At 38.5% G+C, this 26,838-nt stretch overlaps 1 protein-coding gene across 2 annotated transcripts in view; it reads left to right on the top strand.

The window, feature by feature from the left end:
• The window catches only part of LOC135698535 (uncharacterized), a 39,561-nt gene extending 16,118 nt beyond the window's left edge, over positions 1-23,443 (top strand). The window contains exons 1-2 of one of the 2 annotated variants that reach the window (XM_065218559.1): positions 16,623-16,752; positions 22,188-23,443. In XM_065218559.1, coding sequence (XP_065074631.1) covers positions 16,750-16,752; positions 22,188-23,312 — 1,128 coding nt within the window. In that variant the 5' untranslated portion in view covers positions 16,623-16,749 and the 3' untranslated portion in view covers positions 23,313-23,443. Of the gene's footprint in view, positions 1-16,622; positions 16,753-22,187 lie in introns of those variants that run through there. The other variant, XM_065218561.1, reaches the window with a different exon arrangement.
• Positions 23,444-26,838: the final 3,395 nt, after the last annotated feature.

The raw sequence follows: 26,838 nt of genomic DNA, 5'->3' as shown, positions 1-26,838 counted from the left end.
AGCGTTAGACAAAAAGTTCAAGGAATTCCAAAAGAAGCAAATAACGACGGCGGAAGAGCAGAATATGGTGAGAGCTTTCCATTTATTTATAAAAAAAAAAAAATATATCAAAATTACACTAAATACATGCCAGGGTTGAAAAGAATAGTTTCGAACCTGGAAGTGTGTATGTATCACCAATATCCATTTGATAACGGTGATGCATATATGCGGGGCTTATTGTGAGTGAAAGTAACCTCGGAATGGGCGTGACTCTCCAGACATTCTGAAATGGGTTGCTGGATCTGCAATAGAGCTATCACCTTCTAACTCCCGGACTAAAGCTGTCTACAATGACCATAAATGCGACATTGTAGAGAGAGTTCTTCCATAATAACACTGCCGGCCAGTGGGGGTTAGAGGAAACACACACACACACACACACGCGCGCACACACACACACACACACACACACACACACACACACACACACACACACACACACACACACACACACACACACACAAATTAACCATAAAGAAAATATTCACATATTATTGAAAATCGTGATTAATTTACCACCGGTTAAAGGTGCAGTTAATGCCTAAAAAACACAAATTTTCTTTAAGAAAAATAAATAAATGCTCATTAAAAGAGGACCTACAAATGATTTGCCGTAGACATAATTTGGCTATTTGCTTACAGGATCAAGGTACCTATATGCGTTTTAGCCAAGACATCAAATCAAGAACACTGGTAACTCTTCCAGAATCCAAGCGTCAGATACAGTAGCGCTGTAGGTGGTGGTGGAAGTACCAACAATCAATACGAAACTAACGATTTTAAATTGGTTCACTACTTGACTAGCCTAATGGTCCCAAGCAAACGATTAACGTACCCTATTCTAGTCGAAATTCTAGTACTACACAATGTTTGGTTTGATTCGCTATGAAAGTTTGACAGATAAAATGAGAGGTTAGTGGATTTTCCTATGTTTCGAGGGGTGATTCAGCTTGGGACCGAAGAGAGTACCAGAGCTGAGCCAAAAAGTGGAGCACGTTTCTTCGGGACCTTCTAGTCTTAGAGTTACCTCTATGGAAGTAATGCATAGAAAAATTAGCAAATACACAAACCATTCTTCTGAGGTTGTAATCTTTGTTATCAAATCGTTCGAAGCATTTGCCTTTGAGCGGCATATGACGCGATTGTGATCGGTCTCATAGCGGTCGTATGAGAAAATGGAAGAGTTGCCAGTCTTCTTGAAATGTTGTCTTCGATTTTAGTGAATAGTTTACCACTCCGAATACGGTGGGTAAAAGACTTTACGCCAACTAAAAAGCCTCCGAAAAACGTGTAACGGCAAGTTTGCAGTGACAGAACTTAGCCATTTCTTGATGAATTTCAAAAGTTGTGGTATCTATAGAATTCCTTGGGTCTGTAGATTATTGTGTGTTTATGGGTTTTGCAAGTGGCTTAAGATCTCTAATTTAGATTAATGGGCACACATTTTGATAATTAGTCAGAATACAGTCATTGTTCCTATATTTGGATCCTGGAGCGAACGGAAAGGTCTTCGAAAGATCCGCAACATCCGTAAAAGTGGTCAATCCACGCACCTGATCCTAGCGCTCCACGGTTTTTTTTTTCGGAAACATTAGAAACTGTGATATAAGAATGAATTTGGGGTCGTAACATAAACATGTACCTGAATGGCCATGAGACCGTCGCCTAGAAGATCACGAACATCCGTAAAATGGTCAATCCATAAACCTGATCCAAGATTTCCACGTTTTTATCGAAAACATGTGGAACTGTGATATAAGAAAGAATTTGGGGTCGTAACATAAACATGGACTCGCATGACCGGAAGAACCGTAAAACTAGTCCATCCATGATACTGATTCTAGAACTCCATGGTTTTTTTTCGAACACTTTGAACCTATATGAAAGAATTTGGGGTCGTAACATAAACATGAACCATCACCCGGAAGATCCTGAACATCCGTAATAGTGGACGATCCATTAAACTAATCCTAGAGCTCCGCAGTTTTTTTTTTAAACATTAGGAACTGTGATATAAGAATGAATTTGGGGTCGTGACATAAGCATGAACCCTGGATGATTCTGAATATTCGTAAAAATGGTCAATCTGTGAAACTGATCCTAGAGCTCCGCGGTTTTTTTCCAAAACACGTGGAACTTTCATATATAAATTAATTTGGTGACATTAACATATACCTAGAAAGCCATGGGACCATCCTCGGGAAGATCTGGAACATCCTTAAAAATAGTCAATCCACGAAACTGATCCTAGAGTTTCACGGTTTTTTCGAAAGCATAACATTCGAACTGTGATATAAGAAATAATTTAGGGTCTTGATATAAACATGGACCCGGATGGCCATGGGGCCGTCCTCTGGTGTGTCTGGAAATGAAACAATGAAACTGATCCTAGAACTCCGCAGTCTTTTCAAAAACATTAGGAACTGTGATATAAAAATGAATTGGGGGTCACGACATAAACATGTACCTGGATGGACCGTCGTCTGGAAGATTACGGAACATCCGTAAAATGTTCAATCCATAAACCTGATCCAAGAGTTCCACGGTTTTTTTTTTTCGAAAACACGTGGAACTGTTATATAAGAAAGAATTTACGGTCGTAACATAAACATTAGACTCATGCAAAATTTGAAATTTCCGCTCCACAGTGCTCAAACGGGTCCAAATTGGGCCCTGATGAGCCTCCCAAAATTTGAACTCATTTAGTGAGAAACTGAAACCATTTGAAGTTTATATGGGAATTACTATGGAGAAACCATAATTTCGGTTCAAATTTATCTGAAGTCTTACCAGTTCACTCTACTTTAGAAAATGATAGCTGAGCTTGTTGAAAATTTGCTCAGCTACAACTTTGTTGAAGACTACTTTTAGATCAAATGTAAGGAACAAAAATTATTAATGATTCAAGTTCTGATGTCTTATGATTATGCTCAATCAACTGTTCAGCAAGCAAAATTGGTGTTTTTTTTAATTAGTAAGTTTATTTGGAAGGCTCAATCGCGTTAGCTTTACGGTTTAGCCGATAGTTCATTGTTTTTTGTTTGTAACAAAATTCACTTAATTCTATGGCTAGTAGGTTTTGGGCCGAATACTCGCGGCTTACTCGAGGTTAGAGAGGTACATTATCGAAGGATAGGATCAGGGGAGGAGCTTGAGGGTAAGGTTTCGTTGTCTCGTCAGAGCGTTGTCGCCAGTATGAATGGTAGTGCGGTTCTAGTTTCGTCTGGAGTTCGACCGGCTAACATAACATTGGTGTTTATGGCGCGTAGAATAGAGGACAAAAATCATGGCTACTATGTCACACTGTAGAATACAGTGTTGCCGACAATACAGTTGCTTAATCTTGCTAAGAGATTATCAATCTCTTAAACAATTAATAACTATTTAATTTGACGCTTGGCTGAAAATCGATTTTCTGCAAAGTTGTAGCTGATAAAAATTCCCATAATAATAGTAATAGAATTTGTTAACAGTACAATATGTCAAAAGGCTCGAAAACAATGAACAAAATGTTTGGTTTTCCCATTGTAATTTCCATATGAACTTCAAATGGTTTGAGTTTAAACTTTCGGAGGCTAATCAGGACCTGATTTGAAACCTTTTGAACAATGTGGAGCGAAAATTTCAAATTTTGTATCAGTCTAATAAACATGGACTCGAATAATCATGGGACCGTCCTCCGGAAGATCCTTAAAAGTGGTCCATCGATCATACTGATTCTAAAGCTCCACGGTTTTTTTTCGAAAACACTTCGAAATGTGATATAAGAAAAAAATTGGTGTCGTGACATAAACATGTCAACCTGGATGGCAATGAGACTGTCCTTCGAAAGATCCGGAAAATCCGTTGATTTGTCAATCTGCGAAGCTAATTCTAGAGCCCCGCAGTTCTTTTTTAAACACTTGGAACTGTGATATAAGAAAGAATTTTGGGTCGTTACGTAAAAATGGATCCAAATGGCGATGGGACTATCCTCTGAAAGATCCTTGACATCCGCAAATGTTGTAAATCCATGAAACTGATGCTAGCTGCACAGTATTTTTTTTTCTTTTTCAAAAATATTAGGAACTGTGATACAAGAATGAATTTGGAATCCTGACAGATACATGGCCCGGATGGTTATGGGCATCAGCCAATCAACGATCTTGTTCATACGAAATTCTTCGACATTTTTGTGAGCAAAGTGTTCAGCATCTGCTAAGAATTTTAAAATGGCTGATCCTTAGACAAAAATCTTGATTTTAACCAGCTGTCAAAACTGCATTTAGCAATACAGTTGCGTTCTTGCAACCTGGTGGTATGGAGATCTAGCCCTCACGTATATGTTGGTGGAGGCAAAAATGTAAAAATATCAAAAGACGATTATAAAAAAACATGGAGCGCTAGTATCAGTTTCATGGAATTATCACTCTTATGGATGTTGCGGATGTCCCGGAAAACGGTCCCATAGTTATCCGGGTTCATTTTTATGTCACGATCCAAAATTCTTTCTTATATCACAATTCGAAGTGTTATAAAAAAACCACGGAGCTGTAGGATCAGGATCGTGGATTGACCACTTTTACGGATGTTCCGGATCTTCCGTTCTGTTATCTCCAGGATTCATATATAGGAACCATGACTATATTCTAGCTGATTATGAACATTGGTGCCCATTAATCTAAATTAGAGCTCTTGAGCCACTTGCAAAACCCACACACTTACACAGTTCGAAAAAGTAGTGTAAATTTCTGTTTAGTATGATGCACATAAATGGAGCGTCACTATTCCTATAAGTTTACATTATATATCATGTAAAGTTCTGAGAAATTTCATGCAATGTAGCAAATATTGTATACAAAAGCCCATTGTTGTAAACAATATTGTTTACAAGTTGCTCGGTTGCGTGAAATGAAACACAAGTTTACGTGAATGAATTATTATTATCGGTGTAGAAATAACTACTTTTACACGAGACGTAATCCATATTGGACGTAAAACATAGAACGTAAACAAACATTTTATGTAATATTAAGTGTTCTCAAACCGAAACATCAGCTAGTCGACGAAGAGTACGTTTGATTAAATTGATTTTCACGTTTCTTTCAACTGATTCTTATGTCAAAAGGTCCGCTTACATGTGTCGGTCTCAGGGAACCTAAATTTACATTACTTTTTAGTAGTGTGCATAAACATAAACACACACATTTAGAAAAATTAAAAATTAAAAATTGTCTACAGACCCTAGGAATTCCACAATTTATGAAAATCATCAAGAAATTGCTAAGCTACACTACCGATGATAAGTTTAAGGACACCCCAAAGAACCATGCAAATATGTTTGGTTCAATTTTCGATCTCCAAAGGTTATTAGAATGGTATGAATGGTAGAGCATAAGGGAAGGTCCATTAATTATATCAAGCAAATTTGGCCCATTTTCAAAGCCCCCCTCCCCCCCTTCCCCCTTTGACACATTTTTATATGGACCTTAATTGTTTTTTTTTTTGTAAGGCTCGTCACAGTTTGCCAAAACCCCCCTCCACCTAAAAGTGTGACATAATTAATTGACGATCCCTACGTGTTCTACTACTACTTTTATTTCAAAATTTGGCCAACCCAATTCTGAGAAAATCAGTCATGATTCTTCAGAGTAAATTTTGAAAAATATTATAACTTTGGGTGAACTTTTAACACACAAAATTTGAAAATGATATTAAACAATTTACCTACGAGAAAAGTTCCATTCAATACTTTACAAATGATCTAAAGAGAACGAAAATTGGACGTAACATGACAGAGATATGAACATAACAAATTTGTTTTGTTTTTTTGGTGGTGGCCTTAAACTTATGCTCGGGAGTGTATGTCATTGCAAACTTTCCGTTAAACGTTTTTCGGAGGCATCGTATTCCGAGTGTTACTATGATTTCTTGTTTATAGTTATGAGTAATTCTATGGAAAACGAGCGAATAACCTGGCTCATTCCTTTTTTATTTGGATGAAAATCTACACATATATTCTACAGGTCCGAGACCATTTTGTCTCTAAACTAAAAGAGCGTATATAAAAAAAGTTATATCTAAAAAGCCATTGATTGTATGCTAGTGGTAAACCTCCATGCCTCGCACGTGAAAGTCACGAGTTCAAATCTCATCTCCGGACAAGTCACAAATAACCCAAGAGTATTAAAATTAAAAAAGGCACACACAAACATTTTTCCATCTCGTCGAGCTGAGTCGAATGGTACCCCGAGCAAAGTCCAGCATCAAAATTACAACAAATTGAAATCAAGTTTTGATATCAACATCAAACTGAAATCAAATTTTGATTTCAGTTTACGCAATTGATAAATTTTGTTTTCATTTTACTGTACATTTGCTCTTCAAAAATATGTTGTTACGGTTTGTTTTCATTGCCTTATCATAACATCAAATTGAATACTTGTTGTGTTATCTACAAGAAAAAAGGATATCAAATTGAGTTTTCAGTTTGCTCTCACTGATAGTAGAAAAAGCTTTCAATGTGAGTTGGAGGCGAACCAGCCTAAGGCTGAAAGCCTCCTAAATAAAGCTAAATTAATTAATTTCAATGTGATGTCACAGGAAGATTTTTTTGCTTTCAATTTTGATATTTTAACCGTAAAAACGACTAAAACGACAGCAACCAGAGTAATCATATTCAGTGAAATCACAACATCAAATTTAGATTTCACTTTGATCTCAGACTTTGCTCGGGATGTGACACTCAATTGTCATTATTATTTATTTTTTTTTTTTGGAACAAAATTATTACAACAAAAATGTGCATTCAGGTAAGAAGGGTGAAACAAGGCAAATTCATCAATAACTCATTCAATTAAATGATAGGAGTATAGTAAATTCGCTAAAGTTCTGTATTTTATTACACAAACAACTTTGTAGAACATAGTCAAGATCTAACAATTAAAATATATGCATTTTGCTATTGATTTTGGGAGTCCATTTTGAAAAACTGCAAATACAGTGCAACAAAACTTTTACATCTTAGACAAAGTTTTTAGAAATAATTTTGTTTAAAACTTTGCTGAAGGCATCAACCCCCATCTCGACATTGTGAAAACATAAATATTGCAAATCACTTTCAGGGGGATGAATCACAAAACTCATAACTTCAAAATATAAAACATAGCATGTTCATTATTGTTGCTCCAGACACCATCACTCTAAACGGCCGGCGTCGGTGGTGTAGTGGTAAGCGTGACTGCTTTTCTCACCCCAATGAGTCTGGGTTCAATCCCAGCCGAGGTCGGTGGGATTTTTCTGAGGCAAACAAATATCTGGTCACGTCTTCCTTCGGAAGGGAAGTAAAGCCGTTGGTACCAACCCATGTGTGTTGTGAATGGGTCCTACGCAGGTGTGGAAGCTGCCTTCCTGCACATCCGATTGCCGTCAATGTATGGCAAGTTATTAGCACTAGATTGCAAAACAGACACTGACGTTAAAAATAAAGGAATGAATGATCATCACTCTAATCCCGTTTTCATGGTGCAATTGATTAGGAGCGTGAAAAAAGACTATTGAACCACTGGGTGAAATTGCCATTTTCTAGAAAGCGCTGGATTGGGACCCTATTCAGGTGATTGCTACTTACCGCATTGTAGAGGAGAAAGCTCTGTTTATAATACACGGACAATTCACGACTAACCCAAGCGTGTTAAAGTGACTTAAGAAAATTCAAATGGTTTTTGCACAGTCAGTTTCTCAGCAAACCAGTTCACGTTGCTTGAGGCTTATCAGGACCCAATTTGGAATCATTTGAACAATGTGGAGCGAAATTTTCAAAATTTTCATCAGTCTAATGTATACACTGCTTAGAATCTCAATAGCAATCGTTTAAAGTGTTAGCAGTAATCAATTTCCCATTAAATTAATCATCAGCCACCCAAATAAATCAGATTAAGTTCACAGAGGCCGCCTGTTTTTTCACCACCATCCAACAGCATTATGTTAAACTATCGACAAAAACCTTAAACAGCCTTGCGGTCTATTACCAAGGACGACATTTGCATTTAAATAATCTATTCCATAGTTGATAACACCCTTCATTCCATTATAGACTCGAATTCTGTCCTGGAATCTCAGAACCAAAAAAAAAAAGAAATTAATTTTAGTTTTCAAAATAGTCGACCAAGATGACCAACATCTGAGCCGGTTTCATGGATTGTAAATCAGCATCATGTGATTTTTGTTTTCCTCTTTTAAACTCTTCACGTCATGCTGCACGAATCTCGCTCTCTTGCCTTCTACCATGCGCTATCATCTTAAGAGGAAGGATCAGTCCGGAATCACGAAATTCGGCGCGACATATCACCAGATGAATGTGCCTTGGGAAATACGCCGATGCGCGCTATTGTTGCCTTGATGCTGCCATGTTCATAATGCCATGCGAAACCTACCTGTAGCGGTGGCTCGCGATCTGTAACGACGATGGCAGCAGATGATGACCGAGGGTGACGACAACGCGACCGAAGGCACGGCAGGATGAATTAGTTTCCATCGAGCGTGGTGGGCGTCTTTCACTAATATTCTCGCGCAGCAACAAATCGACGCACAGTATGATGATACAGTTGCGCGGAAAGTGTTGAAAAATTATATTTCCTTTGAGGTTTGCGGAATGGTGTTGGTATCAGTTTCGTATCTACCGTTTGGGCGTTCACAGAAGAATGACCGCAGCAGGTTTTTCTGTAGGCGAAAAAAAAAGTATGTACCTATGCGGTAAGATCAGGCATAACATTTGATAACGGCACAAAAGCATTTGTAAACAAACTTTCTAAGGCCCTTTACTCGCGAACCAAAGTACGCCCGCGCAAACCAACAACATCATCGGATAGGGGCAACTATCACCTTTCCGAAAGTGGTATCGGTTTGCGTGGGCGTATTTTGCTTCGCGTGAAAAAGGCCTTAGAAAGTTTGTTTACAAATGCTTTTGTGCCGTTATCAAATGTTATGCCTGAGATAATAGTCTCATCCATTCTTCGTCTCTTGTCTTCCAAATCATTGATGGCTACATACTTTTAAATGTAATGGTTTTCCATTTGAATTCGTGTTAATAGGTTATCTCATATGTCGGAAAATTGTCGGAATCGTTCCATAAGGAAAATGCGTTTATGGATGCAGTCCCAACTCGCGGCTGGATGAGGCGGTTTTTGAAGCGTCACCCGGAGCTAGCAAAGAGAACGACCAACAATCTTGGAAAAAGGAGAGCATTAACTGAGGGTGGTGTAAAGGAATGGTTTTTCAACGTTCAAGCCTATTTGGAGGAAAATAACATTGAAGAGGTCCTGTCAGATCCTACAAGGATCTTCAAAATGGATGAGACTGCCTTCATTTTGGTGCAACGTAAACATCGAGTCCTTGCACGAAAGCATTCAAAAGCAGTTCAAGCCTTGTCTGCGAACTGTGACAAGGAGAACTAAACGGTTCTAACCTCGGGTTCAGCTGCTGGTAATCTTGCACCTCCATTAGTTTTGTTTCACTACAGTCCAGGATTCCTGCTAACAGATTATCGGCAACTCGAAATCAGCTACAATTTGTAGAGCGTGTGTTTCATTTCAAGAAAACGCTGCTAGATTGCTTTTTCTCAGTGGTAAAAATATAGTCAAATTGAAGCTATAGAAGTAATAATTTAGTGGATAAGTGCGCGAATGAAGTAATTGCGTCGGGTGTGCGGGAAAGGAGTGGAAGATTGTTAAACCATTTTTTTGCTTTGAATTGGTCGAGAGTGTCCGCACTCCCTCCCGCAGTAACGAGTGATTGGTGTGTCGTGTGTGAGTTAGAGCGAGAGCGACGAATCGAGAAAAAAGTAAGCTCCCCGCACAATGATGATGATGTTCTATATGCGCGCTGTACGGCGGCTGCTCCCCAAAAAGTTCGAATTTATTCAGGCGGCAGCGGCAGCAAAAGTGTGTGAGCGCGCGCGCTTGCAGTAGTGTGTGTGGATAATCACCAGAGAAAAGAAGAGTGAGGAAAAGCATCGGGGCGGACAGAAAAAAAGTTTGACATTTTCTACGGCCTGCTTGATGATGGTGCGGCGGTGGTGGCGACTTGCTCGTTGCTCCGGCAGATAGCTAGCAAGTAGAAGCGGTTTTTGGTGGACTTCGTGTCGCTCGTTCGTTCGTTTAGCTGCCCGCTCTTTCGCTCTCGGTCTGTGACTCGTCGGTTGCTCTCTGTGATTTATTTATTTATTTATTTTTTAATAATATACGCACACCGAAAAGTGAGGAAGGGAGAAAGATAAGCATCAGGAATGCGCTCCCGGATGTATTGATTTGGTGAGTATGTTCCAGTTGAAGATTGTTCTTACACATTTCTCGATTGCATTTTCGAAGGGACGTGTCTGCTTTTGTGGGCAGTGCGTTTGGTTGTCGGTTTGGTGTGGTTGGTGGCTTGCCCGCGCGCTGTGGCGCCGCCATCAGGTAGGGGAAAATTTCTCCTATCTGATGGTGGTGTTGGCATGCGTGGGCGGGATGCTGGTTGCGCCGGATTGACGATGGGATGCATTGTTTGCGGGTGTGGATGCGTCCCTTCTGGGGAGTATTCGAGATTTATGTATGTTCATCGTTTCATTTGTCAGAGTGATGACCACGATCGCATGATGCATGTTCCGCGGCTTTTTACGGTTAGGTGTATACGAATAATTCACTATGATTTTATTTCCATCTTGATATAGTTTGAGTTTGAATACATCCTAGGTCCTATGGTATTATTATTAAATATTCATTGATAAATATTTATAACAGGGTCAAAACACAACTGGAAGAAGCAACGTAACATCATTTGATTTTCTCTAATGTATGTTTAACGTTTATATGACAGTGAAATTAACCATTTAATTTTTCCTTTCCAGGATAGAAAGTTACATAACTTATTGATATATTTATTTGTATATTGTAAATACTTATTTAATCAAATTCTGAATATGAGTGATGAGGAAGTTTATTGTGTTCGCGAGCCCTCCGTTTAGGCTGGACGCATTGATTTAAATCTTGAAGTTTATTTTCAGCTCTTCGACATTTTTAGATTAATATTATAATGATTCACTATTTTCAGCCTTCGTTCAGGGAAATACAAAAAAAAACATTGGAATGCATGATTACAATTGCATAAAAACTGTTAACTGTCCAAATAACCTCGATTTTTCTGACTATTGATGCATTATGAAAGTTTACCAATATTTTAAAAAAGCATTCCATATTGCGTTAAGAAATTCCATGGTGCAAAATAGGGTGTTTGTTTCAATTCCAATAAAATATCAGAAGTTGAAATCAGTTGAATGTATTGAGGTTAACTGAAATCGAGCTTATTTGTATTTTGTAATACTTGTTTATTTAACATTATTTTATATATTGCATGACTAGTAAATTAGTTTTATTTCACATTTTTAAAATCTCATTATATCACTATATAACTATCATTATATAACTATAATTTTCATTTCTAGAAAAAGTTGTCCTGTAGATCCTGAAGGACCAGAAGGTGTATCAAATAGCTTATCATTGTTATTTACTTTTTATTTTATTATAATATAATATGAATTTGGCCGGTTGCTTTTGGTGCAGCTCCACTTGGTTATTTGGCTGAGATCATTCCTTTTTATTTATTTATACAGTAACCCCTCCCTATCGTTTAAACATCAATTCAGCTTATCGTTTACCAAAACGAACCTTGCTGCAAACCCTACCCTCTTACCCAACATCCCAGTGACTCCTCGTGGAAGTGCAGAGGATTTCTCGGCTTCCATCAAAGCGAGTGTCACGTCAACACATTCCTACCCATTCCTTTCTTGACCTGCGTTCAGGCGCGGCTGGCGCTGGTATTGCCTAATTTGAGATCACCAGTTTTTACACATTGAGGATGATTGCTAGTCCCAAGCATCATCTATTGGTTCTCTGTGTAATTACAGCTGATCTGGCAATAACAGAGTAGCAACCGTGGGCGGTCAATCATGCTCATGCTCATGCTCCTACAGTCCAGGATTCCTGCTAACATCGCGGAGAGTGTTCCGAAAGGATGGTCTGTAGGCCAATCTTCCTCCGGTTTGATGAATTTAGACACATTATACGAGTTTATCTCGAAGGTGATGTTAATCTCAAAATTACATTTCCCATAATTTTATTTGTTGATGGCCATTCATCACACGCTACGTTCAAGACGGTGGAGTGCAAGCAGAAAAACATAATTTTGGTACACTTGTATCACTTTTTCCGAATGCCACCCACGGGATGCAACCACTCGATGTAGCGTTTAATCAAAGACATCATATCAACTGGAAACTTTTCCAAAATCCTAGAGACAGATACAGTAGCACCATAGAGGTAACTCTAAGACCACTGGGTCCCGAAGAAAATCATTATTATTTTTGGCTCACTCAGTACCAGAACAACGGTCCCAAGCAGTCCCAAGCTATTCCACTCACCCCTGCATGTTCTGCATGAATCCACACACCCCTGATGTTATCTGTCAAACTTTCATAGCGAATCAAAACAAACATAGTGTAGTAATAGAATTTCAACTAGAATAGGGTACGTTAATCGTTTGCTTAGGACCAATAGGCTACTAAAGTGGTGAGCCAATTTAAAATCGTTAGTTTCGTATTGATTGTTGGTAGCACTACGCTTGAGTGAAGGTGGAAGCAACGCATAGACAAATGAGCAAATACACAAACCTTTTTTCTGAGGATGAAATCTTTGCTATCAAATTCGTTCGAAGCATTTACCTTTGAGCGGCAGATGACGCGATTGTACCTGTCTCATAACGTTCGTATGAGAAAATGGAAGAGTTGCCAGTCTTCTTGACATGTTGTCTTTGTTTTAATGCTCCCCTGAAAAAGGCATGACAAGAAGAGTTTAAAAAGTGACGATTTGAAAATGATTGGGCAATGATTTTCAGAGCCGATTTTGCTCCACTTTTTGAGAAAGCAATATGGCGAGCAAAGAATCTTCATTAATCAATGGGTTTCGTAAATGTGGTTTATATCCATTTGATGCAAATGCAATCGATTATCAATCGGTTTCGAATCCTTCCGATAAACCATCATCGTCTTCGGAACAGTTTGGACCAGAAAATCTGCATCAAGACGATCTGTCACTCTTTTGTAATGTTCGTCCAGTGCCAGAAATGGAAAACATCTCAAATGTCATGCAGTGCTTAAATTCTAAGTTGGACACACAGTGAAAAAATAATAATTTTGATATCAAATCAAAGTGGATGCACTTCAATCGTGTCGAAAATATAATGTAATATTACTTGCCAAAAAGGACAAAATTATTAATAATACAGTGCATGAACTGACATTACGCTGCTTTTACTGCATTTGTGGCCATAAAAATTACATGAGATTTTCGACATGATTGAAGTGCATCCTCTTTGATTTGATATCAAAATATTTTGTGCTGTGTGGGTCTAACTTCGAATTTAAGCACTGCATGAAATTTGAGATGTTTTCCTTTTCTGGCACTGGACGAACATCATCAAAGAGTAGGCGAATGGAATTCGGGTGAATGGAATTTGGGCGAATGAAATTCGAGTGAATGGAATTCAGGCGAATGGAATTCAGGCGAATGGAATTCAGGCGAATGGAATTCAGGCGAATGGAATTCAGGCGAATGGAGTTCAGGTGAATGGAATTCAGGCGAATGAAATTCAGGCGAATGGAATTCAGACGAATGGAATTCAGGCGAATAATAGATAACGTTTATAGAGCATTTTATCAAGACATTAATTAGCTAATGATTATTAATGTCTTGATAAAATAAAGTTTATGATTGCATTAAAGAACAATTTTACGGAGAGATTAAGCGGGGGCGGTGGTGTTGCGGTAAGCAAGACTATCTTTCACTCCAGCAGGCCTGGATTTAATCCCAGTCGGCGCCGCCGGGATGTTCTGAGGCATAACATCTCTGATCACGCTCACGATCACAATCAGGGAAGTAAAGCCATTGGTCCCCGGTTCATGAGTTGATGGGTCGAAAGGTAGGGTCCGTCGGTAACATTGGTGCTCAGCACGGAAAACAAGATCGACGGAAAACAAATCAAGGAAAAAAATATGGAGGGATTGAGAGTTACTTTAAATTAAGTTTTAAGTTTCAGACAGTTTTTGACTTCCTCGGCAGACTATAAAAGGTTTTTAAAACAGCAAAAAGCTAAATTACTAATCAGGAAAGTTTTACAATTTAAATGCTGTTTTTAAACTATATGGATTGTTCATTGACGTTATAAAACTATCATAAACCGGAGTGGATACAAAACGGTTAATGAATTGTTACTTGGGATGTCTTCCGTGAAAAATTCTATGCGGAGCTAGGGCTAGACATGCACACAGGTATGCGAGGTGTTTAAAGGGTGTCCCACATCAAACTGCATCACGAAAAAAAAACGCTGTGGAAAATTACCCATTAGATATTTTCTCGTGAAAATTTGGGTAGAAGTAGTTTACAGTGTATTGTTTACACGGCATTTTTAACGCTGTCAGTTTTTCAAAAATTTGAAAAAATGGCATCACCCAAAAAGCAGCGTCGCGAATTGACTTTGCGCAGGTACCTGGAAAATCCTCAACTCTCTCATCGGGACATCGGAAAAGAACTAGGAATCGTGCAGTCAACGGTGAGTCGTGTGATTAAACGTTGCTACGAAACCTTGAGCATTGAACGGAAGGAGAAATGCGGTCAGAATGGCTGTGCTATTAATGATCAGGATCACAAGCGTGTCGTGAAAGCGTTTAAGTGGAATCCCAATGCTTCGGTCAAGGATGTGGCCAAAAAGTTGAATCTGTCCAAGTCTTTCGTCCAGAGAGTCAAGAACCGGGAGGGACTGCATACGTACAAAATGCAGAAGCCTCCAAATCGTGACGAACGGCAAAATACGGTGAGAAAGTCACGGGCCCGGAAACTGTAAACCCAGATACTGACGAAGTCTCATTGTCTCATCATGGATGATGAGACTTACGCAAGGCGGACTTCCGGCAGCTTCCGGGGCTACTTTTCTTCACCGCCTAGCACAAGTTTGATGTTCAGGAGAAAGCAGGGAAGCAGAAACTTTCAAAGTTTGCCAAAAAATACATGATTTGGTAAGCGATCTGCTAATGTGGCAAACAGAGTCTACCGTGTCTAGTCGTGTCTACCGGACTGTAAACGGGGAGATCTACCACAAGGAGTGTATACAGAAGCGTCTGATTCCGCTGTTGAAGCAACACGAGGGCCCTACGATCTTCTGGCCAGATCTAGCTTCGTGCCTCTATTCAAATGTTTTCCTGGAGTGGTACGAAGTCAACGGGGTCACTTTCGTACCCAAAGACATGAACGCCCCCAACGCACCAGAACTAAGACCCATAAAAAAATACTGGGCTATTATGAAGTAGGCACTACGGAAGTATCCCAAGGAGGTCAAATATGAGGAAGACATGAAGGAAAAGTGGGTTTCCGTACAGAAGAAGCTGCAGCCAGAACCTAATGAGAGTTTGAAAAGGATCGGTCAACTAGGTAATTTTCTACAGCGTTTTTTTTTTCGTGATGCAATTTGATGTTGGACACCCTTTATATAAAAGTGGAGAAGGAAATTTTAACCACACCTTATTCCCTCATTCAGAACAACATGTTTTAAGATGGGATTAAAAACAAACACGGGAAAAAATCCGTTCAGAAATTCGTGAACAAATCAATTTTTCTTTTACGCAAGTACACCATGTTTTACATACACAGATAGAAATATTTTGCAAATTTCAACTACCAACTGAAGCAGGTTTTTAAACATAAAATTACACGTTTCACTATCTGAAATTCAATCAAGTTCCTGCAATTTTATATCGTTGTTGGTAGACAATTGAATCAATTTCAATCTAACTTTTTTTACATCCATGCATAAACACTTATGCATGTAAATTTCAATGCAAATTAATGTAATATTAAATACTATCAAGTAAAATTAATGTTTTTTGCTGTATGTCTCAACTAAGGGCACAAAATACATAATATGCTAAATGTAAATTTACAAAGATTTTGCTGTGTATACTTTTCTCAAATTCCACTCAAATCTAAAAAACAAACTGATCTACTCTTCTGAACGCAAATGCGTGTACATTCGCATCAAACACAGACTTACAGCTAAGTAAATTTTACTATCGAACACAGCACAAACAACCCTGCACGATGAATTAATCATTCTTTTCCGCAAACTGGTGTTCCCCACAGACGTCGCATCTCGGGGAACTTCTTTTGATCCGCATCGCAGCCGCCATCACCGCCACTACCGCCGGCGCTACTGTTGGCTCTTTTCTGCACTCTTGCGAAGCTTCTTGACCAATTAGATATAAATAAGCCCACTGCCATAACTATGATGATCAGTTCAAATCTAGCAACTGAGTAGAATCATCTCAGTGATATCGTTTCACTGTACCACATCCGGGGAGTATTTTTTCTTTTCCTAGTGGGCGACGAGCATATCGGTGTCCGAGAATCCGAGACAAGTGCTAAAGGTGTGAAATCTGATCATCAGTGATCAGTGGTCAGTGGAGAAGAATACCGGTGTTAACTGTTCTCGCAAGGCTGCTGCGTGCGGTTCACGTTGGAGGAAAAACAAACAGACAAGTGAAAACAACTGGTTGGGTTGTGTAATCAATCGTCCTTGGACGGACTGAAAGTGTCTCGCGGAAAGTGAAATTTAGATTTGCTGGAGTTGAATAAACAAATAGAAGCAATGGTGAGTCGAGAAGGAGTGCATGAGTGGAGATACATTGAGATGAAGTATGCATGAATAAGTGCAAATGGCATGGCGAGAAAAGAACAGTGGATTCGGAAGACTCACCACAGAGTGGAGTGAATTGTTTTGAGGGAGGAAAACCAATCATTTGACACGTGAAATGTGAATGAAATTTCAAATCAAAGGAGGACGGCCTCGGCGTAGTGGTTAACATCCAAACCTCTCACACTCTCACAGTGTTAATGTAACTATAATTAAACAAAATCGAATCCTAATCTGATTGCTGTGCTAGATCTATCATTTAAGCCTACATAGTGATCATTTTACGAAAGATTTTGCGAACTATAAAAAAAAAATTATCACCAGAAAGATCTAGTTTTTCGGTTAAAAATCGGATACATGTTAGCGGTATGTTTTTTTTTTATTTTTTCATTAAAATTGATGTTTTGCAGAAGCTACAGTTTAAATAATAGTATCATCTGAAACCATATGCCTGTTCAGGAGTTCTAAGAAATACTTGCAAAGTAGTAAATTGACGGATTTCTATGGTTAACATTGAACTTATTGTCAAACACAAAGACTATGAAATATTTCTCGAGTAGAACAAGAGGTGTTTTGATTTTATAGCACACCAGTTAGTGAAAATTTGATTAGTTTTTGATTGCACATAACTCAAAAGAATAGATTTTTATTTCAGAAGACTTCTGAAACTTAATTAAAAAAATCAAATTATAGGGTGCTTCATAAAGTATGGACACAATTTGATGCTTAAATTAAACACTATTTTCTTAAGTAGCATATTTGTTTAGCATGTATGTGCAGGCATGGAAAATCATTTGCATTAATTTCATGCAATCATTTACATTCATTTGCCTCTAACTTTTGTCATCAACAGCAATCTGCAAAATGATGTATAGAATTTTAGTAGGTTTTGTTATTAGCTACAATTGTTGCCCATAACTGAAATCTGTATCTCTTATGCATCACGAATTAGAGCGGGTATAACTTGTTACTGTTTTTCAGTGAATGTAAAATACATTCACTGAAAAACAGTAATGGCTTCTGTTTGCTCTGGTTCGTCATACATAAGAGATACGGATTTGAGTTTTAACAAAAATTTGTAGTTAATAACAAAACCTACAAAAGCTCCATACATCATTTTGCGAAATTCTGTTGATGAAAAAAGATTTTCCGTGTCTGTGTATGTGTTCTCTATAATAAAAAGCGTATTCGATAGAAATGGCACACATAAACACCTCTAACTTTTTTTTAACTATTATACGAAATAGCTTTGAATCTTCAGAGAACATTCTTTAGAGAATACTGAACAAGAATATGACATGATTCGAATACGAGCTTTGACTTGGGATTTAATCTTAAAAGGGGCGAAAAACTACATATTGATAATTTTTATTTTTCCCATTCCTTGTTCAATTTATTAACGGATTATGAATCTTTAAATTGTGCTTGAAATTACTGTATTGCATTCCTATATAGTTTGGTGTTATTCATTGTTATTACTATTGTTTGTGCACCACTAACACAACATGCATAAGTATGTTATCAATTGATGATAGAGTGGTTTTCATGCGTTTTAAGCTGGGATGATTTTTGACGCTGTGAGTGTGACTCAGTGAATATATATGAGAATCTCAAGCGAGAATTTTGCTTGCTGCATTTGCATGCAAGTTTTTTCTCGCAAGGAGGCTCAATGAACGAATTAATTCCGCGATTCTGTTAATCGTACGCCATTGATCAGAATTTTACCGAATGCTGTCCAAAAGTTTCAGCAAAAGGCGCTTTTTTAGAATATTTCAAATCGAACGAAACCCATAGAAGATTACTCTACACAATTTCATGAATTTTCTGTGTTACTGATGAATCTATCCAGCCAAATTTTCGTGGGATCAAGATTAATAAAAAAAAGTATTAATCGAACCAAGAGTATCGATCTTCCTAGTTTGCATTCAAAATCGTCCATTCCTATTCACAGGTCGAGCCTCTAGACTCATTAGTTTTGGTGGTTTATCACACAACGTTTTGTCATATAATCATAACTAGATGAAATGCAAATTTATGTGATAGGTAAATGGATCAACGATATTTAAACATGCATCTCGACGACTTATAATTCTGCACACCTTTGACTCTGCTTTCTTTTATTCTTCACATATGCATCCACGCTTCTATGTTAAGAATAAACTTAGCTCTCATGTATATTCGCCAGATTCTGATTATCTGATTATTGTATTACTTATTACTATATAAAAAAAATCGTGGGACCATCAGTGCACCCAACTAAAGCGATTTGGATTGGGAGAGTGAAGATGTCAACTTCCTGTTGCTAACATTTCGTGGATAAAGAGCGGCCTCTTCTCCCCTTTCATTGAGGCATCTTCCTGTTGGATGGCTCGTGATTTGACCAAGGAGAGAAGGAGATTTTTAACTGCTCCAAGAAAATGAATAGGCGAATTGCTTATCAATCCATCCATTCGATTTTGGCCCTTCATACAGCGATTTTCTGATGACGATCAGAGGTTATTAAGCTTGATCAAGTTCAACGGTTAGAAGAGCCCACAGCTATCAGTCTAGTTTCCGTGCTACACTGAGTAGTAGGCCACTATCATCATCATCATCACATCATTTATCACACAACATTTTGTCATAAAACATCCGATTTACGGGTTGGTGGATGCGACTTGGTTTTGACTTTATTTTGGTTTCTACTAAATCTTGAAAGTTTTTTTTTTGATAAGATAAACAAGCAAGCATATCTACTCACAATTCGTAAATAAAGCATAAAAATAGCTTACACCTACAAAGGTGAAGGCCATATATGTGCAATTTTAAAATTACTTTGCAATCGATTCAATGTGACATCATACACGAATTAATATGTAATTCAGTTTGACAAGTTCGAGTTTATACAATCTAATTTATACTCTTGAACTATCCAAAAATTAAACGTAAACAAATAAAACAAAAACGTTATGCGATGCAATTAAATTAATTTAAAAAAAAACATGCTATATTGTACGTAGCCCCCCTCCCCCTCTTATCTAATGGGCTACCCTCTATGACCTCAATATGCTAAATTTGGTTCCATTATTTTGATTATTGATTATTGATTAGTTCTCGAGTTATGCAGAAATTTTTGTTTCATTTGTATGGGAGCCCCCCTTTACAAAGGGGGAGGGGTTTCAAACCATTATAAGAATCTTTACCTGTCCCAAAAACTCCTGCATACAAATTTTCACGCCGATTGGTTCCGAAGTTTCCGAGTCTATAAGGGTCAAACAGACAGACAGAAATTCATATATAGATTTGGACTTAATCTATGCTATTTAACGATTCTATGCATTATTAGACGAGTTATGGTTGTCTGGGTAGAACCACTAAAACAGCTTTAAATCCACCAATATTTACCAAAATTTATTTAGAATTACCAAAATGACGCTGAACTTGTTAATACTTGCCATAGAAACACATAGAAAGGGTTTAAATGGCCTTAAACCGCTTAAGTGTATTTTAAAAACGCCCAAACAACTGAAAATCGAAGACAAAAAAAAACATATTTCAGAAGCCCTGGACTAGAATCACAAAAAATGGCATCAAAAACATTGCAAATGGCCTTAACATCGTAATGGCGTTCTAAATCGTCAAAAAAGGGCTAAATATAAATGAAATAAAGACCAAAAATCTCGAAAAGAAATCATATGGATCCCCAAAAGTGTCACTGAAATTCCTTTAAAGTATTGAAACATCTATATGTATATAAGGATTTTCAAGGGAATTTAAAAGAACTGACTCAATCCACTGTAAAGCCGTTCATAAATGATTGCTTTAATGGAACTAATTAGATAGTTATCTATATTAAGGAGACTTTCAGCCGAACGCTGGTTCGTCACCGGAGAATTCATTGATTATAGCACAATTCTAATGCATATTTATTAATCCAACCTTACATTAGATGTAAGATAAATTTGTACTTCAATTTCGATGTAAATTGGATTTGATTGTCAGCGAAGTAACGTCATTCGTAACATCTTTAGCAAACTTAGGGTCATTAGTCACTTTGAAGAAATTTATTTCACTTGATAGGTTGAATTCTAACCTACTCGAATTATTAATCCCATAGGTAAATCGTGGCCTCCACTTAGCTCCGTCGGTAAAGGCGCAGCTACAAAGCAAGACCATGCGGAGGGTGGCTGGGTTCGATTCCCGGTCCAGTCTAGGATTTTTTTCGGGTTGGAAAATTTCTTGACTCAGTATAGAGTATGATTGTACTTGCCACTCAAAATCATACTAATTCAAAAATGGTACAGGCATCGAAAACTCTCATTTAGTAACTGTGGGAAGTTGAGAATAAGCTAATATGCAATAAGCAATTAACTTGAAATGCGAGGAAGAAGAAGATATGTAAATCGGTAAATTTTATTTGATTTTTAAGCCATTTTTATATACCCGTATCGAGTCGCTTGTACTCTTTAAAAAACATCGTTGAGTTCGATCAATATTTTTCACAACCACAACCGCGGAATGTTCAAAAAGACATTGATTCGTGTTTGCAAAACCTCTTTTTAAATTAATTCAAAAAAATTTCTGTCGTATTTTAAAATCTATACATTTTTAAAATGATGGGATGTTCATTTGTTTGAATCATTAAATCCAAATGATCCAGCGGCAGAAATAATTAATCTTCTTATGGAGGCGAACCAGCCCCAGGCTGAAAGTCTCCCTAATAAAGATAAATTAAGTAATTAATTAATTAATCTTCTTATAGCATCAGATTATCAAATTTCTAATGTTCCAGCTGGGTTAATCGTGAATCGATCATGTTTAAAAAGTCAATAATCTGTACAAAAATAAACCGATTTTGCCATGCAAGAGTTTCCAAATAAAGTCGAGGATTCCGTTATTGCATATATTTAAGCCTAGTGTACCGCGCATTATAGCACACTATTTAGCACTAACGGATTGCAAACGAAAATAGCCACAGTACGAGAGCGCCAGTTAAATATTTGAGCAAAGCGAAACATTTGCAGCTGCTTGATGTTTTCTTTGTTTTGTGTGTTCACTTCGTCAAATTGTTATGCGTGTTGACTTCAGTCAAATTGTTGAAGCGTAATTTCACATTTCACGTAATTGCGTAAAACTTACATGTCAGTGATCTCGTGTATCCAAATTATAGATAAATCACTGAATACACGAATGCACCCAAATGAAGATATTGTAGACTTCGTCACTCCCAATTCGCTGTAACTTCCATATTTATTATTGCATCCTATTGCAAAACGATGCAACAACATTTTACAAATTTGGATCGAATTCTGATTCAGACGGCCACAAAAAATTAATACAAGTACTACCCTCTCGTTCATCGTTCCCACATATAATTCCAATAATTCACCACCCACCCTTTCCTATACTTTCAGACCATTGCCGCATTCCTCATAGTTGCACTGGTTGCAACTACCCAGGCTGAGCAGTTCAACGGATACCATTACCCGAAGCCTAGTTGCGAATTCGGACCACCGCAAACCTTGTACCTTACCCGCACCCAAACTGACTACCAAACTCGCTACGAAACCGTCCAGGGCTCAATCCAATACGATGAGCAAACCATAACAGAATACTCCTCGATCTACATCACCTCGGCGTACACGCAAACCGTTCCGGTCTATGAAACCGTGACGAGAACTAATACTTTCACTGTCACAGCTCCACCCCCACCTCCCCAAGTTCAGTATAGTACCGACACACTTCCACCGGTCGTCTCCACTTACACATCAACCTACATTCAAGCTACTCCCGTCTACCAGACCATTCGAGAGTTCAGCACCGTTACCCTTCCTCCTCAAATTCTACCGGCACAAACCTTCTACGATACCGTATCGCTTCCACCGGTTACTAGAACCTCAACAATTGTCAGCACCGCTACCGTCCCGGTTGTTCAAACTGTGCGCGTTGTTGACACTGTCACTCTTCCTCCGGTTACCTTACCCCCACAGGTAGTTTACTCCACAGTGCAACTACCACCCCAAATCCGCACTTCAACACAATATATCACCACGACCCAACCCATCGTTCAGACCGTCCGTGACACAGTCACCCTTCCTGCAGTCACTCTTCCTGGACAAACTTACTACAACACCGTCACCCTGCCGCCAGCAACCATCGTCTCCACCGTCGTCAACAACGTTCCAACGCCAGTCTACCGAACCGTCACCAACACCCAAACCATTACACTGCCTCCACCTCCACAACAATACCAAACGATCTACTCCACCGTAACCTTGCCCGGTCGAGATCAAATCATAACCAATTACGCCACGACAACCCTCCGCGACGTCCAATACATCACTCGTACGGTAACCAACACAATTCCTGGAGTTCAGTACGATGACCAAACCATCTACTCAACTGTAACCCTTCCGGCGGTTACCAAAACATTCTGTGGACCCACAAACACATATCTCCCTGCAGCGGAGGATAACGCCATCGGTAGGAGTTACAGCGGATTTGGAGGCTTCAATAGACATTACAATCGTTTCTACTAAATCCATTTTCATGACCTGTAAGCTGTATATAATATATCCATAATTGTTACGACTTAATAAGCTGCCAGTATATCAATAAGGTCTTTTCGAACTAAAATATGACACGTGAAACACGTTTGGTGATAAAAAACAAATTTCATACCATGTAGGGCTGAATGTAATCAAATAAACGAAATGAACGAAGTATTCGGATTTGTCATCAATGCTCTGAAAGAAAACTCATGCGGGTTGAATGCATTCGGATCAACAAAGCTCATGTGAGGAAATCCATCATAATGGAATCAAGTCAGCATTTCACTAACCTCGAAGAGGGATCCATTAAATAAATAAGTATCTGTAAGTGTCTAACAATTTGAAGCTCGTCAACGGATGTTGTTATTTCTTTTCGATTGTTTTTTAAATACGAAGCTGTAAGAATTGTAATCGGTAGTGGGCCGAATAAATTCAAGGTGGAATTGCATCATGAACTTTGCCTGTTAGCTAAGTCCGTAAATGCGCAGCTATAAAGCAAGACCATGCTGAAGGCAGCTGGGTTCGATTCCGGGTCCGGTCCAGGCATTTTGCGGGTTGGAAAATTTCTCGACTTCCCTGGGCATGGAGTATGATTGTACTGGCCGCACAATTATATTAATGAAAAAATCGTACAGGCATCGAAAGCACTCAATTAATAACTGGGGAAGTTGCATCTAGAACACTAAGTTGAGAGCACGCAATAAGCTAATATGCTATACGCAATAAGCTTGAAATGCGAAGAGGAAGAATAAGAAGATACCATCATTACCGAGCGTGAAATACTAGATTGCACTTATATAAAAGAAATATCAAAAAATTACTCCATTGAATTTTTGAAACTATCAAGAACTTTCCTTGATTTTTTTTTGCTTTATTATAGAGACTTTCAGCCTTTAGCTGGTTCGTCTCTGAAATCCTAATTTATTTTTGCTCATTGAACTAGTAGACCTCAGCATGCTTTAGGGCCCAGTTTGAAGTAAAATCTGGAGAACTCTGCACAGCAGTTTTGCGCCAACTGACGAATCGATTTTATTTGTCCCTCTCGTAATTCCACGACACTTCACTTACTTGTTCGCTAGGGGCAATGAAGCAAGTTTCGGCCATTTTATTTCACACCTAATTTATTAAAATGATATGTTCGATATTTTTCAATAAATCATATCACGAACACGGCTCATCTAATCGAAATGACGCCTGAGACAAACTTTTGGAAACTGATTTGCTTTACAGAAATAAAGAAAATCACTAATTTTCACTAGCAATTAAAAAACTTTTAAAATTACTAAAAAAGTACATTTTAATGACATTCAACCTTATGTTTATTTGAAAGCTTATCAAAGATGCCAATTTTACTTGAATGTACATAATGGACAAATTAAAATTGACTAAAATCATAAAACATCATGTTTTAGTAAAATTATTGAAATTTTTTTCACGCAATATTTGAGTTATTTGTGCATTGGAAGTGATGTTCCAGAATAAAAAATATGTTTTCTGCATGAGAAACAAAAGAAATTATTTGTAGAAAAAGCTTAAAATGTGTACCGTAAAACGGTGTATCTTTGATAATGCGGGTAACTTTGATGGTATAATATACTTAAGATAAATTTACTCGCTGTGATTTTTCCAAATAAAAACATTAGTTCCATATTGTAGCATTTGGCTGGGTTCACTACCATTCTGTTCAAACTGGAGCAACTAGTGAATACATTCAGCTGACATTGAAGAAAGTGACAGTCAGCAATCGAGTGGATTCGTAGGAAGATTTTGAGGTCATCTGCATATGATAACCGAGGAGCTGACCACGTAGTTGTCGGTCCTAGGTGACTTCCCTGAGGTATACCTGATGTGACGAAGAAGCTAGCTGATCTGCAATCTCCTATAACAACCTTTAGTTGGTGACCGGTAAGATACGATCGAAACCAACTCAGAAGATTACCGCATACACCGAGCCTACCGAGTTTAGCAATCGCAATAGCATGGTTCAACTTGTCGAATGCTGCGGATAGGTCTGAATAAATAACGTCCGTTTGAACCTGATCCGACATGCTTTTGGTAATATAGGTACGATGTGAGACACAGCAGATCGGTGGTTGTAGAGCGGCCGACAGTAAACCCATGTTGATCAGCACTCAAATACTACTTGCAATGGGACAGCAACGGTTCCATAATCGCTAGCTCGAATAGCTTCGAGACGGCACTCAACGATGTAATTCCTCGATAGTTATCCACAGCCCGCTTCCTTCCCTTTTTTGGACGGGAAACATGTGCGCAAATTTCCAGCAGGATGTAAATATGCCACTGAAGACAGGCATAAGGAACAGACGATGAAGCGAAAGCTAGCAATATGACTCTTCAAAAATACAGATGGAACTCCATCAGGTCCAGGATTGAAGGATGACTTGAGCAGAGTTGCGGCCTTGGAAATCATCTCAGCATTAACATCAATTGCACCCAGCGTTTGATCATTTACTGGAACGTTCCTGGCAGCCAGGTTAATATGGTCATCAGTTAGTATCTCATTAGTGAATACACTGGCAAACTCACTGTCTCAGGCATCAATTCGATTAGATGAGCCGTTGTTGATATGGTTTATTGGAAAATATCGAATACACAATTTTGAAAAATTAGGCGAGAGTCAAAATGGTCGAATTCCAGCACAAAATTGGTTCATTGCCTTTAGCAAACAGTTATGCGAAGTTTCATAGAATTCTGAGTCGTCTTGAGTCACCTTGCCAGTCTTCTTCAACTTTTGCTAGAATTTTTCGATCGGATTACCAACTTCCAGTGATGTCATTTTAGTTAGAATCAGTTTGTCATAGTAGCTGGAACTAGATACCCAACGGGTAACCAACGGAATGCTTTATACTGCTTCTGGAAGCACTCACTGGACTGGTGGAAACATGACTTGAGACTGTATGGCGAAATTCACTATTATTTTAAATTCTCGTACGAAATATTACTTACCTTACCATCAGGCTTATGCCTTGATGTCCTCTGCTGTCCGAAGAAGTCGTCTCCACTCTACTCGATCCATGGCCGTACATCACCAGCCACGTAGTCTGCGAAAAACCCGCAGGTCGCCTTCTACTAGGCAGGCTTGCTGAAACTCCTCAAACTTACTGGAGGTTTTAAAACACTCTTGACCTGCGAGTATAGCCAGCCCTCACCTCGAGTGAGTGGCGGCAGGAATATGGAAGAAGTAAACAAAAACTCCTCGAGAGAGAGTGAGAGTGAACTTCAGCGAGAGGCGCGCTTTTCGAGACTCCGGATGACTTTTTATTCGACGCAAGAAGCTCAGAGTTCACTCAGAGTGAGAGTAAGAACGTGTGATAGAAAACGTGAACATGAATGGCAGCAAACACCACTCTCATTTTATCCCCTTTCGCTCACAAAGTCTGAAGCTCAGTGGAATGATTTCGCAGTAAGCATTATACTCCTCAGAAAAAGAGGCTCCATCAAGCCTGCTACTAGGTCGATCCACCATTCCACCGTCCGGCATTCTTACGACGTG

The sequence above is a fragment of the Ochlerotatus camptorhynchus genome, unplaced genomic scaffold (assembly GCF_037179485.1).
Source record: "Ochlerotatus camptorhynchus isolate MF236.1 unplaced genomic scaffold, CSIRO-AGI_Acam_v1.1 ptg000089l, whole genome shotgun sequence".
In the NCBI taxonomy this organism is placed as follows: Eukaryota; Metazoa; Arthropoda; class Insecta; order Diptera; family Culicidae; genus Ochlerotatus; species Ochlerotatus camptorhynchus.
Note: the sequence above shows the minus strand (reverse complement) of the source record. Positions and strands in the feature narration are given on the sequence as shown.